The following is a 21635-nucleotide window of genomic DNA, read 5'->3' as shown; positions in this document are numbered from 1 at the left end:
TCGAAAACTTTTTTCTTCATATTAGTGGGATGTCACTCTTAAAACCGTTCCTAAGAGTTCCGTATGCTGCCCATCCTTGTATTATTCTTCTAGATACTACGGTTATTTGATTGTCCTTACTTATCTTAATTTAGTGACCCAGATATATATATTTGTCTACCAGTTCTATTTCTTCATTTTGTATTTCAAAGTGTTTACTTGGTATTAAGTTCGTCAAATATTATCAGAAAATATCACATATACCTATATGTAATCCTAACTCATTAATTTCTACAAAATTAATTTATTAATTAAATTACAAGTAGATTACACAAAGCAACAACCAATCAACGAAATATTTTATGGTCAATACGATAATACCAAGATAAATAATAGTACAGAGAAACAATGGTCGTCACAGCCTGGGAATAAATTATCCAGATATAGGGTACCTGAAACTAATTGAATAAAAATAGTCTTTGGTTAAAGGTGTTACAAAACAGATAATGAAAGTTAAGAAATGTTCTAGAAATTAACGATCTAGCCAATGATATAACCCATGCTGTCTTCTATCCCCAAGTTATTTGAGTTCCTTCTGTGCAAACCATTAATTGGGTATTGTTATTCTCTCTTGATTAGGCAACAGCATGGATTCAAGATTGAAAGAACTAGCTTGACTAATTTGATTATATACCAACATGACACTATTTCAGCTTTAGTGTCATTAAGGTTTAGGTGCATTCCATTTGATTTTTTGAAGGCTTTTGATAGGGTGAATCATAATCTTTTACTTTATAAACTTCAACTGTATAAAATTCCATTCTTCCTAGTAGTTCTCTAAGTTAAAAGATTCAATATGTGAAGATAAAATCTTTTGTTTTATTTGCTATATCTATTTCCTCTGGTGTCCCTCGAGGGTCTCTTTTGGGACCTATTGTTCAAATTATTCATTAATGGTATAGCTTTAATAATTAAGCAGGTCAAACGCTGATGATCTAAAACTTTATATGGAGATAACCAGTCAAGCCGATTGTTTTAAACTTCAAGAAGATTTAAACTCACTTTTTAGATGGTCTGCTTCAAATGCATTATCGTTGAATTTAAATTAATGGTTCAATATAACCTTTTAGAATTCTAGGTCTTGCATTGAGTTTGATTATCAGATACATTCAAATATTTTAAGTATAGTGAGCGAAATTTGAGGTCTTGGTGGTATATTTAACTCGTCATTAACATTTGTTGCACACACAAGAGATATTACTGAGTAGCTTAAAATTTAAGGCAAGAACCTCAAAGGAAATTTCAGTAATGGTCTATGCTATTCTTTATTTAATCCTGGTTACCTTATGCCTCAACTTTTTGGTTACCTTATTACCAGTACCACATCGATTCTTCAGAAGCAATGCAGAAAATAACAACCAACATTGATTGTACAATACGGGATTTTCCGACAAGTGTTCTTTTATGTTAAATGATGAAGTATCCTCATTTATTCATGAAGACACGTACACAAACACCTCAGAAATGAAATGTATGGGTTGGCAATTTAGGGAATCACGTTATTGGACCATTATTTCTTGAAGAAAATCTCAACGGAACAACCTATTTAAATTTTTTAGAAGATATTATTGATCCGCTAATCACTGACACATTGGAATCTGATAATTACCTTTTAGATGTTGAACTGACTTTCCAACAGGACGGATCACGCCCACATTATGATATTCGCGTAAGACAATTTTTGTATCAACGTTTTCCAGGGCGTTGGATTGGCAGAAGGTATCCAATAGAGTGGCCGGCCAGATCACCGGATCTTTCGCTTTTGGATTTTTTTTTGTGGGTATACCTAAAATCAAAAATATACGCCACTCCGCCTGCAGAACTTGCAGAGTTGCGACAACCATTTGTGTCAGAATGCCGATTATTTTCACCGGAGGTATTTGCAAATGTACGAGAAGGCTTTGAAAATAGACTGTATTGTTTTATGGAGGTCACAGAATTTCATTTCAAACAATTAATTGGTTAATTTGATGAAATTTTATGTTTTTTGGTATTACTGATCTTCAAACAATAAATTAGGTAAATCCAAAATAATCTTCTAAGTAATTCCGTAAATTAAAAAAGTGTCGTGTAGAGAAAACAATACCTTTCAAGTGATGTACCAATTGCCCACACTTGCTCCTTAACAAAACTGGGGGTTTCATGCGGGCAGTAGGGAACTATATTTGAGGGCATGAATTTTGCATGGAAAAATGCCCACTCTTCCAATACAAATTGACGTGTTTTTTTTTTTAATTTTGAAGAACCTCTTGGTTTCTGAGTTTCTGGAGGGGTCCAATTTTCGTTGGAACACGAGTTCCACGAGAAAAGTGGAAATTAATTTTGGATTTTACATGATTTTTTAGGGTGTTTAATTAAGGTACTTACGAGGCATTTAGACCGTTTTCTTGATTCAACTGCCAATAATTGTTTCATTTCACTCAATTATTTATATTTTTGTTTTTAAACTGAGTATTTTGTATTTTTAAAGTTAGTAGAGAAAATTTATTTCCAATTTTCTTCATTCTCGCAGCTTCATAGTTCGATCAGACAACGTTAACTCAGATAAAAAAGTTCAAAAGAACGGAATACCACAAGGATCAGTTATAAGCTCAACCCTTTTTCTAATAGCCATAAACGACATACTTCAACAATGCTCACCGATTGTTAAAGGAAGATTATACGCTGATGACTTAGTTTTATTCGCCAAAGGAAAAAACTCTACATCTATTCAAAAACATTTACAACAAACAATTAATCAGTTAGAATCATGGTCTAGGACTATCGGATTACAATTTTCACCAACAAAAACTAAATGTATTTTATTCACACGAAAAAATAACACTCTAACTCCACATCTAAAGCTATATAATCATACCCTTAGTTTCACAAATAATCAGATTTTTAGGTATGGTTTTCGACCAAAAGCTCACCTGGAAAAAACATACAGAAGAACTTAAAAAATCATGCCAAGCAGGACTAAATTTTATGAAAACTTATGGTGCGATAGTTTATTCATCAAGTAAAATATCAGTATTGAAAACATTAGAAACTGTTCAAAACACAGCTCTACGAAAAGCTACAGGTGCGTTTCGAACGACACCAGTTGAAAGTGTACAATGCGTAACAGGAGAACCACCACTAAGTTTACGATGCAAATACCTTTCTCTTTCATATGCTTCTAAAATAGCTAGTAATAAAGAACACCCTACTTATACCAATACGTTCACAGATCGATTTCAAGACACTTTCCCTACAACAAGACTAGATCCACCATTTTACGAAAGAGTTAGAAGAAACCTTTATGACCTACATCTTACATTTCCTGAAATTCTCCCAACAAATTTCCTAACTTCTCCACCTTGGTTAATACCAATTTCCAAGATTAATACTAACCTTAGTATATATAAAAAACATGAGACTATAACAGACTTGATCAAACAATCATTCTTAACAGAAATGGAAACTTATAAAAATCACTATAAGATATACACTGACGCATCCAAATCTTCAGACGGTGTTGGTGCAGCAATCCTTACACCCAATACATCCTTAAAATTTAAATTCAAGCCCATTACTTCGTCATATACTGCGGAGTTGTTTGCAATATTACAAGCACTTATTCACATAAAAGAGTCGAAACAGTCCCCGTCTCTGATAATAACCGATTCACTAAGCTCACTTCACACTATCAAACGTTTATATACCAATAATCCAATTGCCTCACATATCAAATCAGAAATGGAGATTCTAAATAATAATAAGATCACTGTTGACTTCATGTTTGTTCCATCACATTCAGGTATACAAGGAAATGAAGAAGCAGATGAACTAGCACGCTTAGCATCCTTCAGCCAGGACTCCATTCTTATTAATGAGGTTTTTTCAGATGACTTTAAGTCAGAAATAAAACATAAAGTGTTAAGTGCGTGGCAAAATAAGTGGAGTGCATCACAAAATAAACTCAAGGAAATCAAACAATAGTGAAACCGTGGCTCCAACCAACAGCGAATAGACAGGACCAAGTGTGAATAACACGTTTGCAACTAGGACACAGTAACTTTACACATAAACACCTCTTTACGCGAACTGTGCCGCCAATGTGTGAAAATTGCCTCTATCAAACACTCTCCGTGAAGCATATACTAACTCAGTGCAAAACATATGAAGCAGCAAGAAAGAAGCACACTATACCAAATAATATAAAGGAAGCCCTAGGAAAAAACATGAACATTAAAAACACAATAAGTTATCTTAAAGACTCAGGACTGTATCAATTATTGTAATTTTTTCTAACTTTACCTGTATTATATATTTAGGTCGCTAATAACCCTGGTGGTTATAGCGTAAATAAATAAAAAAAAAAAAGTTAGTAGAGGTTGTATTTATATTTAATTTACTGTAAAAAATTCTTTTATGTATAAAGGAGTTTTCCCGTTAATAAACAAATAAAAGAAAATAATATTATATGATTTTGAAATTATTTTATTGTTAAATTTCTATGTTACCTAATCACATGTAAAAATAATAACAATTTTAATTAAACATAGGTTTATTTTTGACATTTCGATATCCACCTAAGAAATTTCTTTATTTGCTTTATATTTCTGATAAGATCTATTAATTGTCCTTTAACATACCTTTATAACGATTTAGAAAGAGTGAAAAACAATTTTAAATATTGATTTAATACGACAACAAAAAGTTTCTACTCCTAGTTATTGTTAAAGTGTGTTAATTTATAGTAATGACTTATTAACCCACTAAGATCCAATCAAATTCAAAGAACTACAAAATAAAAATTAGACAATGAACATTTAGATATTCGTTCTCGGTACCAGCATATTTACATCGATTTCTATCACCAAGACAGTCCAAACTTCGAACAATCGAGTGATACTACATAATAAATTACAATAGATTAAAACCGTGTCAAGACGTTTTTCAAAATCGACCATTATTATCAGACACTTTAGCCGTCAAAGCGCAATATAAATTCAGTTATAGAAAAAAGATGGTAGAAAAAAGATTACTCGTGACACCGAGGTCACTACCGACAAAGAAGTTTTCCATGTGCCGCGATAAGTGCAACGAGACTGGCTTAAATAAGATCGTTAGTACATTTTTAATAGACACAAGTATGTGATATTATTTACGCTTTAGCGACATTTATTAATTGTCGTGACAACTGTTATTGAGATCTGTGGTGTTTAGATTGAAGAACTTTTTTTACTAATAACTATTAATTTTAAGCGATTGCGTACTAAACTGACCCTATCCTAATTTGACAGCACCTATTATCTTAAACACGATAGTTTAATTAAATTTTCGAGTTATTTTTTATGTGCGCTCTAAAAAAATAATAAAACCACAAATAAATGCGTTCTTTATTAAGCTCATTCAGCAGTGCCAGTTAAAAGGAGGATTAGGAGAGAAAAGATAGCGCCAAATAGAACGGTTTCGTCGTAAGTCGATAGAATACTTTAACTTTATAGCCATTTTCTATTACCTTTAAACTTGATAAAAATACCAATTCTGCGGTAAATATTTTAGAAAATAATGTCAAGTCCTTTAAAACGAACTGTGTGTAAGTGTATGTGTGCTATTGGCACTGGTGGCCTCCATTATAGCCATATTAAAACCGGGAAAGGCAAATGATCAGCCTCAAAACTACCGACCGATTGCACTGCTGAGCTGTGTCTATAAACTGTTGGAACGATTAATCTAAAACAGAATTAGTAATAGCATATTTGAATTGATACCTATTAAGCAAACAGGGTTCAGACCTAACCGCAGCTGCACAGATCAGATCCTATCCCTAACAACACATATTGAAGCAGGTTTTCAAAGAAAGCAAAAAACATCCGTTGCTTTCATTAACCTATCAGCTGCATACGACACCGTCTGGAGACAAGGACTAATCTGCAAACTAATCCGTGCCATTCTGTGTCAAAAGATAACTAGACTCATTGATAGCATGCTCACCGACAGACCTTTCCAAGTCACAATGGGCAACTCAAAAAGTGTTTAAATGAAGCTGAGCAATGGACTGCCGGCAGGGATCTGTTTTGGCACCCTTACTGTTTAATTTATACATCGCGGACCTACCGCGATGTACAAATTCGCAGAAATTTGGCTACGCTGACGACTGGGCCATTGCAGCAAGACATAATAACATGGCAGTTACAGAAAAAATACTAACGGATGACCTTGCCATTATGGGAGAATACTTTCGCAAATGGAGGCTACGGCCTAATGCGACGAAAACCTAAGTGTGCTGTTTCCATCTAAATAATGCCCAAGCCAACAAAAAACTGTCCGTTCACTTTGAAGACAGACTACTAACTCATAACTCAACACCAAAATATCTTGGAGTGACTCTTGACAGAACTTTAAGTTTTAAAGAACACCTACAAAGAACGGCAGCAAAACTGAAAACGCGAAATAATATAATCCAAAAGCTATGTGGTACCACATGGGGGTCCTCAGCGTCCGTACTCAGATCATCTGCTATCGGACTTGTATACTCAACAGCTGAATATGCTTCCCCAGTATGGCTCAATAGCAAACACACGAAGATTATTGACACCCAATTAAACCAGACAATGCGAATGATTTCAGGTACAATTAGACCAACACCCAACTATTGGCTTCCCATCCTGAGTCACATTCCACCGCCGAAACTACGAAGAAGTCACTCCCTTCTTAGAGAATATCGAAAAATCCAGTCTAACCATCAACTACCCATCCACCATGATAGGCGTGATATCGAAATGAACAGAATGCGCTCCAGATATCCTGTCATGTTAAGGGCCACCTCCTTACATCAGGAACATTTCGACCTCACCAACGCTTGGAGAAGACAATGGGAGCGCGACTCACCACAGGAAGCACAGCAAATGGCCTGTATCGATCAGACACCGCCAGGCTTTGAACTGACCCGGAGTACATGGACAACGCTAAACAGAATAAGAACAAGAAGCGGTAGATGTGCTGACAGCTTACATAATTGGGGAAAAGCCCTTACTCCGGAGTGTGACTGTGGTGCGCAACGACAGACCGTCCGTCACATTGTTGAGGAATGCCCCCGAAGGCGGTTCCCTGGAGTTTTTGACGAGTTCCTGAATGCAACCGAAAATGTTTTAGACTATATTAATGCATTAGATGTTCGTTTGTAATACTCCATGTAATGTTTTATATTGCTTTTTAAATATGTGTTCTTATTGTATGCCATACGATAAATAAAATAAATTGGCACTGGTTTTAAACAACCAATTGGCCAGTCAATTTGTTTTGAGTTCTCTCTGTATACTCTAGTCGTCAGAGACGAAATTGCCACTGAACCCCTAAATATCATACCAACAAGCTGAATTTTGCCAAGAATATTCATTTTGGGACCCCAAAAAGATGAAAAAAAAGTTTACCACTTTTCCTCCGGGCTTCCCCCTAAAACCCCCCTTACAGGGGGGTAAAAATGCAAAAAAATCGATTGATTAAGAATCTGTACGCCGTAAAAAAAAGTTTTAAAGAAAAAATTTGGCCAAGATAATTTTAGAGAAAAATGTTAATTAGCACTTTTTGTGTAGAATGAACCGTTCTCTCACAAACAATGCTTGAAGCGACCGTCGATTTTAAATGTCAGTTACGCGCGCGAAGTCAATGTTCAATAAAATTTGTATCAGCTCGACGATAAAAATTCGATATCTTTTACTTTAAGTGACCTATCGCTCAAAAATGAAGATGCGTTTTAAAGTTAAAAAGTTCAGCTTTATTTTACAGTTGCCATATTATGCCGAGAATAAACAGTTTTTATAAAGGCGTTAAAATAAAACTTATTATACCTTTAGAAAGTCTTCTAGTAGGTTTAGGAGATTTTCTCTATTAGAGTTAACCGAGTATCGACCTTTGTTCCGCTACCAAAAACCAAGAACCCCAAACAATGTAATGACTATAGCTTAATCAACTTAATGTCACACTTATCAAAAATATTTTTAAAGAATATACATGTAAGAATATTCAGCAAGTGGAATGCGGATAGAAGCGGATATGAGTAATAGACAGTTTGGCTTTAGTAACGGCTTCGGAACAGTGGAAGCTCTGTATAGTTTCACAACTCTTACCCAAAAATGTCGAGACCAACAAAAAGATCTTTTCGTTGAGTTTATAGACTATGCGAAAGCTTTCGACAAAGTTAAACATAACATTCTCATGGAATGTCTAAAGAGAAAAAGACTCGACAAAAATGACATTGACATAGTGAGAAATCTCTATTGGAACCAACAGGCTGGGTAACAATAGATGGAAATAGCACGGATGCGTAACAGATAAGAAGAGGAGTGAGACAGGGCTGTGTACTTTCACCATTACTATTTAATATATATTTCGAAGAGTTATTTATGCAAGAAAACATGAAGAAAACAAAAACCATGGTTATCAGTAAGAGGGCAAAGTCATTACAAGGATCCATATAAAAAATGAAGACATTGAGCAAGTGGACAAAACGAAATACTTATGAGACTGGATTACGGAAGATCTGAATCCGAAATCAGAAATTCGCTCAAGAATAGAGCAACCAAGAGCAGTCTTTTTGAAGATGAGGAAATTTCTGAGTAACCAAAGACTCAATCTGCAAATTCGATAACGGATGGTAAAATGTTATATCCACTCTATTCTTCTTTATGGTATCAAAGCCTTGACTATTAATGATGACTTAATGAGAACACTGGAAGCTTTTGAGATTTGGCTTTTTAGGAGAATTTTGAAGATACCATGGACCGATGTTGCATAGAATGGAAAGAGATAGAGAACTTTTGACCACCATTAAAAGGCGAAAGACAGCATATTTGGGGCACATACTTAGAAATGATAAGTACGAGTTGTTGCAGCTGATTATGAAGGGTAAAATCGAAGGAAAAAGGGGTCCTGGTAGACGACAAATATCCTGGCTGAAAAACATTCGCGACTGGACCGGGTTAAACACACACACGCTCTTAAGAAAAGCAGAAGATAGAGACGATTTTGCAATGTTTATAGCCAACCTTTATTAGTGGAGACGGCACTGGAAGAAGAAGAAGAAGGGGGGATGTGGACAATTGAGTAGAGGAATATGAAAAGAATGAACCGTTCTTGCATTTGGAATTTAATGTAAATTTATTGAGGAATTATTAACTGTTATAGATGCACAGGATAGTTTAGGAAAGTTTTTTTGAAAGACAAGCTATTTTTAGACATGTAATTTTTTTTTGACGATCGAATTCTGGACATATCTTCCATTCATTAGTGAAGTATTCACCTTCACAGGATTGACATTTTTTATTAAAAGATGGTGAAGAACAAGAATCAGAAGGGTTGCTTTTACATTGCTTGCTCATGTGTCCATACCTATAACAGTTGTAGCAAATAATTACTTTTTGCTGGTATTTTTCTACATTATGTAAACATGATACAATTACACAAAAATGATACAATTACAATGAATTAAATTTTGTAGGTTTAAAAACTACTTTGTAATCCGATACTATTTTTCTCTTTATTTGTTTCACATACTCTACCAAGAATTTGCATTGGTTATCAAATTCTTTTATTTTCTTCTGCTTCTGGTTCCTATCCGTTTCGGATGTTGGAAATCATATTGGCAATCATGACCTTGCTCGCTGCGGCTCGAAACAGCTCCGTTGAGGTTTTCTTAAACCATGTTCTTAAATTCCGCAGCCATGATATTCTCCTTCTACCGGGTCCCGCTTACCTTTGACTTTACCTTGCAATATAAACTGCACCAGGAAGTAACGGTGCTGATTTCTCATAACGTGTCCCAGATATTGCAATTTTATGCGTTTGATCGTAAACACAATCTCTTGTTCCTTCTTCATTTTTTCTAGAACTTCCTTGTTCGTGATCCTTGCTGTCTATGATATTCTCAGCATTCTTCTATAAAGCCACATCTCAAATGCTTCAAGTCTTTTAATAGTGGTGTCTGTAAGCGTCCATGCCTCTGCCCCGTACAACAACACAGACAAAACATAGCATCTCAAATGTCTCATTTTTGTATCTAGGGATATGTTGTGACTTTTGAAGATGGCGCTCATTTTGTTAAAGACCGTTCTTGCCTTTCCTATGCGGCACTTTATTTCCTGTACATTGCTCCACTGTTCGTTTATAATAGTTCCCAGGTAGCAATACTATTTTACTCGCTCTATCTGCGTCCCATTAATGTATAGATGAGCCCCATCTAGGGCTTTGTATCTAGGGATATGTTGTGACTTTTGAAGATGGCGCTCATTTTGTTAAAGACCGTTCTTGCCTTTCCTATGCGGCACTTTATTTCCTGTACATTGCTCCACTGTTCGTTTATAATAGTTCCCAGGTAGCAATACTGTTTTACTCGCTCTATCTGCGTCCCATTAATGTATAGATGAGCTCCATCTTTTATTTTATTTTTAAGATATTCTTCTGATATATCAGATACTATATTCCTAACTACACCTAATTTAAATAATTGAAATTTCGAAATATATGCAATTAATTTTTTTTGAATAAGCAATTTAGAAGTTATTAAGGTATTTGCACCATCATACTTTTCGAATGTCAGCCTAATCCGGTTGCATCCGATTGAATAAATTTTATTAATATAATTATCAATTTCTGGGTGTAAGGTAAATAATATTTCACCTATGTTAACTGCATTTAATTTGCCTGCAAAATGTGTATCATTGTTTTCAATAAAAAGGTGAAATGGCCCTAAATCAGTGTTATCATCTAAATATTACAGGTCTGCTTTTTTTTGTTTTAGTACAATTTAATGAGTTAATTTATTTATTTGTTTTTAACGTATCATTTAATATTATTTGTAAATTTGACTGCTTCTGATTCATCCTGGATGATATAAAATTAATAATATTATTAGCTTAGAAACGAACTAAAACACTTTATATACCCAAAAAAAATTTCAGTTTGTAAGACATTTAAGGTGACATTTGACGTGTGACATTGAGGTATGTCATCGAAATATGACATTTTTTATAGGAATTCGATTGAGCATCGTCTGTATTGTTAAAGTTTTGACGAATATTACTCACTAGATATAAAGTTATCTAAAACTGTATTTACCGAATTTTCTAGCTACCAAATAATAAAAAATAGTAAGTAAAAGTTTACGTACCAGAAGTTCTACGGCTTTGTCTTTCAACTGAAAATAAGTAAACATAGTTTTAGATAATTATATAGCAGGTGTTTATTAAAGTGTACAGAATAGTAATTATAATTTTACTTTAATGCTCTTAATGAAACTTTAATGGGTGTTTAACTGAAAGACTAGACTTGCAGGTGTAATTAATCACCTGATTTTCAAAAGCGAACAATAAAATCTGGATATAACAGATTGTACAACATTTTTTTTTAAATTACATTTATGAAATTTTTTGAATTTGATGAAATAATGTTAAAATATATTTACCAAACCATTTGGTATAAGGAAGTAGCTGCAATTCTTTGTTTCTTCTTTAGTTTTTAGTCCAGCATCAAAGGCTATTAATAGTAATTTTATTATAATAACATTTTAAAAACTGTCATAGTCAGGTAATAGTTGAATGGAGCTCACTTCCCAAGAGTATGAAAGCACGATCCGCAGCAGCTTGCAGCAATTCATACGAGTGAGAAGTGAACAGCTAATGTCACTATACCCTCACTTAATTCTTCCACGATTATACAGGATTCTTTTGAAATATAAAATATGCATAACTGTGTTTATTTTAAATAATAATATTATAAGTTGAAACTAAAATTTGCTGAATTACTTTACTTTTTAGAATTAGAAATGATACAAAAAAAAAAACAAAATATATAAGAAATGGATAACAAATAAAACATCTAGCAACAGAGTAGCATATTAAAGGAAAAACAATAAAGTGCGCAATAAAAGAAGCAAAAAACTATTTATGGGAACAAAAAAGTTGAAAATTTATCAATAATCTAAAGAAAAACACCCATAACTCCTTAAGCAAATTAATTCCTATGGAAAAGTGAGAAAATCGCTATAAAAATTTACTCCAAGAGTCCAGATTGGAATATATGGGAGAGAAATACAGTATGGAGAGAAAACAAACATTAATACTACTAACAACGAGGTCCGTACTGCATTTATTAAAAGAGTTACTTAAAGCAGGAGGTATATATATATATATATATATATATATATATATATATATATATATATATATATATATATATATATATATATTATATATATATATATATATATATATATATATATATATATTCAGGGATTCTACAGTATTCACTGCCTTCCCTCGCTCAACCGTTTCCATCTCTCTCTGCTGTCCCATTCTCCATCGTTTAGGCCTCTCTTACTCATGGCGTCTACTTCGTTCCTCCAGGATTTTCGGGGTCGTCCTCTTTTCCTCCTTCCTATGGGGCTCCATTCGGTTATTCTTTTTATCCATCTGCTGTCACTAGTTCTTCTTACATGTCCATACCACTTTAGTCTTTTTTGTTCTATGTATGTTAGTATGTCCAAAGAATATAGAAGCGTCTATATTCTTTGGTATGTCTGTTTCTATTGACATTCTTTGCTTTGTTTCGTCATTACTTCTCCTATCCATTCTTGCTACTCTGCAGCATCTTCGCAGGCATTCCATCTCTGTTTCTACTATCTTACTGCTGTTTTTCTTGATTATGATCCAATTTTCAGCCCCATATGTCATAATACTTCGCACTAATGTTTTATAAATCTGTGTTTTTGTCTTCATATTTAGGTGTCTATCCCACCATACTGAGTTAAGTTGTCGGATTGCTGTTCTTGTTTGTCCTAATCTTTGTGTAATTTCTTCCTCTGTTGTTGCCTTTTTCGTGATTATAAACCCCAAGTATTTGAATTTATTCTTTCCTCTGATTGTTACGTTGTCATCAATCTGTAGATCTTCTATGTCTTCTTCACTTGTAGATAGGTACTCTGTTTTCGCGAGGTTAATATCTAGGCCAGCCTTGGTATATTCTTCTTGTAGTTTCTTTGTTCCGTACCGGTACTCCCATAAATTCGCATTTTCTTTTACATGTAGTCAAGGCTTTCTCTAAGTATATTTTGAATAGGGTTGGAGATGTGGAACAACCCTACAGGAGCCCTTTTGTTGTGGTGAAGTCTCCTATGATTCTTGTTCCCATTTTAATTCCTATTGATGATATTACGCTTATTCCTCTGCAGTTTTCGCATCGTTTTCTATCTCCTTTCTTAAATATAGATGTCATATATGCCTCCGTCCATTCCTTTGGGAGTTGTTCTCCATTTATGGCTTTCTGAAATATCCATTGTATCATCCGGTGTAGAATATAGAACGAATAACTTTTCTAATGAATCAATGCTGCCAACAAATTAAAGTACCATCTGAATGGAAAACCGCTCGCCAAGTGTCCATCTTTAAAAAGGGTAATCCAAAAGATACTAACTGCTACAAAGAATTAAGTGTCCTACCTACTTTCGGGAAATTGTTTGGAAAAATAATAAATGGAAAAATACAAGATGATGTAGGACATCTAATGAGCGAAGATCAAAGTGGAGGAGGAGCATGCCTTGGACCGGGAGGATTGGCGGAGGAGAACGGGAATACGGCGATAGCTGTCTCCAAAATATATTGTATTTACAAGTTGGATCCTGCAATATATATACTTTACTTTCAAAACTTAGATTTGGCTAAAATGTAATTACATTTTTGGCAAAATATAAAAAAAATATGACATTTTAGCTACTCCTGGTCAAAAAATTCCTATAATCTTATAATAATATTAATCTTATACAAATTGAAAATTTTTAACTTAAGAGAAGAATGGCAAGAAATTTTTTTTGTTTAATATCCCCCAAGAAATCTAAAAAAGATATTTTCGGAGCAAAAAAGGAAATTTTTTCCAAAACAAATTTCGCCCGGTGCCCTTCAGGTTTGTTTAAAGGGTATATTTTTGAACGAGAATCCGCAAAGAAACCAAATCAGAGACATTTTTTCTACGGAAGCGGCGTCACAACCAGGGCTATTTAAACCACTATACACTGACAAAATTTAAAAATCATACAAAATTCAAGTGTACGGATTTTTTTGACCAGGAATGTATTACTTTACAAAATATTGGTAGGAATTTTAAGCCAACCTGTATTTAAAAAAGCAATACATTTGTCATTATAAGACCAATATTATGACTTTGGTAGGACGTCACTGACTTGATGATGAAACAGTCTGACCTCCGGCAATGAATTTGATATAGTAATAAGAGATTTTTCAATATTTATCATCGAACGCATTTGTTTTGCACTGATAGACATTTTTAGACATAATAATCGTTTAATTCAATTTAGATTTTATGACAAGGAGACAACAAGTCAGTTGCAGTGGCAGTAGAAACTTACAAAACAAATATATTTGTTCAAGATAATTATTGAGTAGACATTAGATATTCTTTGTTCAGTTTAACAGCTTAAATGTGCTTTTTTTACTGTTACCTTTGAGTAAGGTGTCTAGATTTTTATTTTTTTTTTATTCAGACGTGAAAACTACTCTAAGATAGGATAAGTTTGTTCAAAATAATTATAATTTAAAGATCGTCTAATCTAGCAGAAGCCACCCATACTCTGTAAAGTTATTTTAAATCAAAATCTCATATTTCTGTGCGAAATCGTATTCCAATTAAAATCATTTGGCAATTTTTAAGAAGAATCAACACAAAATCTAATTCAGAACTTGTAGTGTCAGAATTCTGTTATATCATCACTATTCAATGTCTGTTTATGTTTGGACAAAGTCCCTGTATAATTTCTTGTTCTTAAACAATGTCTTTTCTGCAATTTCTGCATTTGAATGCATCTTTCCATCATCTACTTGTTCTTGACCTCTTTTATTTGGCTTTTTATTAATTTATGGTTTTCTTTGTATTTATCTGGGTTTTTAGTTCTTTATTATTTTTTGTTCCATGATATCCCGTATTTCTTGAGTCATCAAAGTTTTTTATGGCTTTCTTCTTTCTTTTCTTGAGTTTTGTTTTGTGTCTTTATAACAGAATCTTAAATTTTGCTCCACATAATGTTTACTTTCCCAGTGTTTTTCATTTCTAATATTAATCTTTTCATTCCTTAAATTATACAAGTTAAAGCCACAGCACCGTATTTTGTTTATCTTGAGCAACTGATTATTCGCCTTAGAATTTTTTATTTTATTACCTTTTTTACCCCCAGTTTCATCTGGTAGGTATAAATACTGAAAAAGTCAAAGAAAATAAAAAGCCAAAATATAAAACCTAAACAAATAATATTCATAATATATCCATTACAATGTTCACTGGATTTTCATAACAAGAACTGATTTGGAGAACGGAATTATATTGTAGGATTTCAGTTTTTAAACAAAGGCCTTTTACCGCATTACATTAAACCATTAATTTAATTTATTATTGACCCGCGAACATTAAATAGAATGCAATCCCTATAAAAGACCGGCTTTAATGGCAAATTATTATTTCATATTAATTGAATAGCATCCTAAGTTTTATTACTATCGGTATTTTGATATGAACGTAAAAAGTTTATTAGTATAAACAATTATTGTCAAAATTCGCACTAAACATTAGTTTACCGATTTAGTTGCTATTATTATTGAAAATATTGTAGGCAATAAAGATACAAATGAAAGAGAAGAACTCAGAGTTTGGTTTGATGGCTTACTTGATTGGTGGACACACGCTTTGGAGTATGTAAATTACAATTTGTGGTTTGAACTATAGTGTATTTTTATGTATGAGAGAGTAATAAAACAATAAATTATGTATGCAAATCCCTAAACTGTTGATACGGGTGACTTAATGAAAAACAGATATTTGTCAACAAGTTTACAGACGTATATAGGAAAACAATTTTAAATTGAGTATGACCACCAGGTATAAAGGTTGGAGCAGAATAGAATACAATAGTTGTGAGGACTACTAATCCCTAAATAAGATTGCCAGTGTCGGAGTGATGGAGGTTAACAGGTACTAATGAATTTGCAAGAAATGTAAGATGTTTATTTTATTGGTTATATATAACCAATAAAAGTTTAATAAGTACCTACCTATTTGCAAAATAAAGTTTAATTCTTTAGATAAAATAAAACGTTTTATTTCATCTGAAATGAGTGCATTCCACGAAGTAAGGGTTTCAACAATCAAACATTTAATTCTTTAATTCCAGGAATCTACGACAGTAATTGACTAGATAATTACCTTCTAAACTTATTCCACAGAAAATGTGATAGTGGGTTTTTCCATTTTGTATATAGGAAGGTCCAAGTGGCGTATTCAAAATTCTTAACAGTTCACTAAAAGTAGGTACTTCAGTTGCAAGGCGCAGTTTATTGTGTATACTAGTGTTATGGAAAATTTGGAAGTGCCGTGTAAACGCCGAAAAATTGGTCCTCTAACAGTTAATGAAAAAACATTAATATTTAATTGTTTTAAATCATTTACAGACAAACATTTATGTGAAAGTGTTGATGAGACCGTTGAGTTAGTTAGCAGTACACTTGGTGTTGGGAAATCTACGATTTACAGAGTTATTAAAGAAGAGAAATGTGGTAGTTTTCAAATGCCACGTAATGCTCCAGGGAAATCAAAATTTCAAATAGAATATCATTTTAAAGAAGGACTTTGACGGAAAGTGCATGAATTCTTCTTTAGACAAGAATTTGCAACATTGGATAAAGTTCTTGTCTCAGTTCGAGATGATAAGGATTACCCAGAAATGAGTCGAAGTACGTTATGGAAACTTTTAAAAGAAATAGGCTTCCGCTGGAAAAAGAATCCCAGAAAGTCTATTTTATTAGAAAGGAGCGATATTGTCATATGGAGAAGACATTTTCTAAGAACCATAAAGGAAATGAGAAACCAAAAAAGAAAAATATTTTATCTTGATGAAACATGGATCAACGAGGGTCATACACCAAATAAATTTTGGCAGGATGAAACTGTTACAAGTCAAAGGCACGCTTTTGTAAATAACTTATCTACTGGTTTAAACCCACCATCAGGAAAGGGACGCAGGCTGATAATAGTACACATTGGCAGTTCAGACGGTTTTGTTGAAGGTGGTTTATTAACTTTTGAATCAACTCGTACCGGTGACTACCATGAAGACATGAACGCTGATGTCTTTCAAGAATGGTTCGAACAAATGATAGATCTTCTTCCTAAGAACTGTGTAATAGTAATGGATAATGCAAGTTATCACTCCAGACTTATAGAAGGACTGCCCACAACCAAGTGGTTAAAAAAAGACTTGCAGAATTGGCCGAGTTCAAAAAATATTACGTACCATCCCGGATCTATAAGAAAGGAACTTTATTCGTTGTGTGCCCTTCATAAAGAAAAATTTAAAAAATACGAAATTGATGAAATTGCCAAAAATCGTGGAATGACAGTACTTAGATCCCCACCATATCATTGTGAATTAAACCCGATTGAACTGGTATGGGCACAGATAAAGAGTGAAGTTTCATGAAAAAATACCACTTTTAAAATTCATGATGTTAAACAGTTGTTTTTGGAGGCCGTAAATAATGTAAAACCTGAAAACTGGGAAAAGGCAGTAAATCACACTATTAAAGAAGAGAAAAAAATGTGGAAGCTGGACAATATTACTGATAAAATGATCGAGCCAGTTATTATAAATCTTGGTTCTGAAAGGTTATCTTCTGAATCTGATTTGGATTTGTAACAAGTAGCTGTAAGTTTTATATTGATATTTTTATTCATCTATTTAACATACCTTAGACGGTTTTAAAAACTCTTTTTCTCTTTTGTAATTTTTAAAAATTAAAAAAAATGTGAATTTTTTAAAACCCTTTTTAATGTAGGCCAGTCAGTTCTAATATAGTGTGTGATAAAAGAGGTCACTTTTGTTTACATACACATAACACTTTATAACACTGAAATAATTCATTTATTTTTTACAATTATTCAAAGTAATTTTTCAATTAATCTTGAGCACGCCCATGGAGTGGTCGGAGCTACCAGTTAAAATTATGCTAATTACTCTCTCGTTCATAAAAATAAACTATAGACTTTGAATGAATAACTCAAGAAAAGAATAAAGTCAGTCGATAATTTAGTTGTATGGTGGAATATAGATGACAGTTTTCGAGTCACGGTAGAACAAATCATCGAAGTGGAATATGTGAGAATCAAATTATTTATCCACGAAAAAGTGTTAGAAGTACAGCAACAGGTAAATAGGACAAAATAATGAGAATCTTATGATTACACCTTGAGATGTAGATTTCCACGAAACATCGAATACACAAAAAAATCCAATACCGTTTTAGGAAGAGGCTGAAGAACATATGGAGGTTTTATATAATACACGAATTCGAGCAGCACCCTCAGTAAGCGGAAGACAGTTGTTACCGTTATCGTATCGCCTATGAAAAACTTCTGTCACAGTTACAAATGAAATGTCAAAATGTCAAAAAAAACTGTAGCTTAGTAACCGTATAATACCGTACCAAATCATCGAAAGAATTCTTGACAATAAATTTATTATCAATCGATCGTCGTACTCGAATCTACCTTTCATAGTCAGCTTATTGTGTATTAGTTGACTTACAACTGCAACCAACGTAATGTAAAATACAGTGCTTATCACTGTAATTGGAGCAATAACAATAACGTTAATTCGTTCGGTAATCAATCTTTAAAATATTTCCTGCAGTGTTATTTCTCTTTAACTAATTAAAATGTGTATACGAACGTTATTGTTTGTACTTCCAGATAATTAATATTAATAATTGTAATTTATTTCGGGACTATTGATAAACATACCACAAAGTTATCAGCAAACCTCAGTTTGAAAATATAACAATTAATCAAAATTAAAATTAACAAACACAGAGATAATGTGTCATGTGCCTTATCGGAATCGATGTTTGTTATTTCTCACCAGTTGAATTTATGCCAATCAATTATAATTAGATGGGGTAATTTTCTTATCGGTTAATGTTTGACTTGCCGAAGAAACGTTCGGGTGTTTATCGGTCCACAAATCGTCATAATTTTCAATGCAAAATTAAAGGTCGTTGTATGGAACACTTGCCAAATTTAGACTTTCCTATTTAACCTATGGTATAATTTCACTATTTGAGAGAGTGAGTCATCGTTTAAAGGCCCAGAAATGCGGAAAGCTGTTTGGAAATCCAGTGACGTACACTTACTTTTATTTTAACGTTAATTATATTTTATTTTTCAAATATTAATGTTCGAAATAGGCCACAATATATTTATTTACAAGTTTTTACTGACGTTTTGATCTCTATATCCAAAGACCGCTTTCAAAGATATAAATGATAGTTATATTTATTTTATTTGTTTATTATTATATATTTTTATAATCTTATATTGTTTATTTTTTTTTCTATCTTTAAAAACGGAATAGAGATCGAAACGTCAATGTATTAAACATGTAAATAGATATATTGTAGCTTATGTCCAACCTTCTCCCTAAAAATACAGAATGCCACAAACAAGCAGCTATAGAAAAATAAATATATCTGTCATTTGTATATTTGAAAACGGTCTCTTTAAAGAGATCGAAACGTCCGTAAATTAAACATTTGAATAAATATATTGTGGCTTATTCCCAACATTATTTCTAAAAATACAGAACGACAAGCAAAAAGCCATAGAAAATAAATAGTACTATCATTTGTATAATTGAAAACGGTCTCTGGATATAGAGATCGAAACGTCAATAAATAAACCTATGAATAAATATTTTGTGGCTCATTCCCTACATTCCCCTAAAAATACAGAATGCCACAAACAAAAAGCTATAAAAAAGAAGTAATTTTGCAGAAAGTTTACTGATACCAACCGGCTGTCGCGGAAGTTACGCTAAAACGTCTTTTGACGTGACCCGTCCTTAAAGAGTTACACAATGAAATTTTTTTAAAACAAATTTTAAGACAGTTTCCACACCACCCCAGAGGTATGTCTTGTGGCGCGATACTTTTTTTAAATGGGTGTTCGCCAAGAGCCATATTGTCTTATTAAATAAAATAAAAATAAACAAAACAAAATAAAATTTTATAAAAACAAAATAAAATAATGTTTGATGTGTTTAAACACAAACACTATACACACTTACTATGTTCTTCTCGTTTTTTTTGTTTTTGGTTTTTTTTATGCTGATGTTCTTATTAAACTATTAGAAAATATTATTCGCTGTCTAAACCTGAAGATGCAGTGCTGCTATCGCTGTCGTTATCTTCACCACCTGGTGTAATTATAATTGGCTCTAGTAAAACTTTTATATAAGTGTCAAGTTCCCACATACGATGTTCTTCTTTAATTATGTGGCCTATACATTTAGCCCATTTCTCTGGAGTTACATGGAGGATTGCTTGAATCAAAAGTTTCTTAATTTCGTTTAATTTGAACGTTTTGTTATTGCGTGCTACTTCTCCTTTCACTTGCTCCCAGATAAGTTCAATGGGATTAAGTTCGCAATGATAAGGTGGTAGACGCAGAACTTTGACACCATAATCTTTTGCAGTTTCATCTACAGCATATTTAAGATATTCAATTTTCCTTAACCGTGCAATGTCAAGGAGCTAAATTTTGAGCATTGATTCTTCGTATGCAATCCCCTTTTCTGTAAGCCATTGTTGAATCCTCCCTTTCAATTTCTTTAATAATCACCTGTTTTTTTCGACTCAAATTGAAGAAAATTATCATTAAGAAACCCTGTATCACTTGCTATATGGGTGACGATTAAACGCCGTCCCTTTCCTGATGGAGCTTTTAATCCTGTATATCAGCCTTCTATAAATGCTTCGCGTTTACTTTTGACATTTAAATCTTGCCAAACTTTTCCAACTGTATGACCTTTTCCAACCTTGGTTAATCCAGGTTTCATCCAAATAACATATTTTGCGTCCAGTGCTGCGAATTTTGCGTATTTCTTCTAAATATTTTCTTCTCCGCACAATAATTTTATTTTTTTCTAATATCATACTTTTTCTGTTGAGTTTTACATATCGAAAGTTCATTTCACGCATGGTCCTGGTTAAGACTCTACGAGATATCTTGGGTAAGGAGTCATCGTTTTCGAGCTCTTGAGAAATATTTTTCAGTGTTGGAATTTCACTCCGAAAATAAAATGAATGAATTTTTCGACGTATAATATTCCTCGTCTCGTCATCCAAAACAATGCTTTTCCTACCTCTAGTTTTACCTTTTTCTTGCTTTTTATTTTCCGATGTATTTTTAAGTACACGATAAATACAGCTAACGGATACTTTTGGTAAACTGCTACAAATGTCGACCGCTTGGCTAACATTTAATTTCATTTTTCTGCCGACAATTCCTTCATAAACGTTTCGTATTATTACCTTCTCTTCGGACGTTAACATTTTCCGTCTTTTTTGCGGCATTTCATTTTTGGAATCAACATCAGAATTTTGCAGTCTTCTCTTGGAACAACTCGGTTTTTCGTCCAACTCCAATAAAACTCAAACCAAATAATCACAGAATATAACTAAAAATTTACTATAAAACGACAAACTATAACACTCGTATTATCAATAACACGTTTTATC

At 33.1% G+C, this 21635-nt stretch overlaps 1 protein-coding gene across 1 annotated transcript in view; it reads right to left on the bottom strand.

The window, feature by feature from the left end:
- LOC140436395 (optomotor-blind protein-like) overlaps positions 1-21635 on the bottom strand; it is a 349186-nt gene that overhangs the window by 102214 nt on the left and 225337 nt on the right. Inside the window, 1 exon segment of the mRNA XM_072525156.1 lies at positions 11177-11203. Coding sequence (XP_072381257.1) covers positions 11177-11203 — 27 coding nt within the window.

Source organism: Diabrotica undecimpunctata, chromosome 3, assembly GCF_040954645.1.
Source record: "Diabrotica undecimpunctata isolate CICGRU chromosome 3, icDiaUnde3, whole genome shotgun sequence".
In the NCBI taxonomy this organism is placed as follows: Eukaryota; Metazoa; Arthropoda; class Insecta; order Coleoptera; family Chrysomelidae; genus Diabrotica; species Diabrotica undecimpunctata.
Note: the sequence above shows the minus strand (reverse complement) of the source record. Positions and strands in the feature narration are given on the sequence as shown.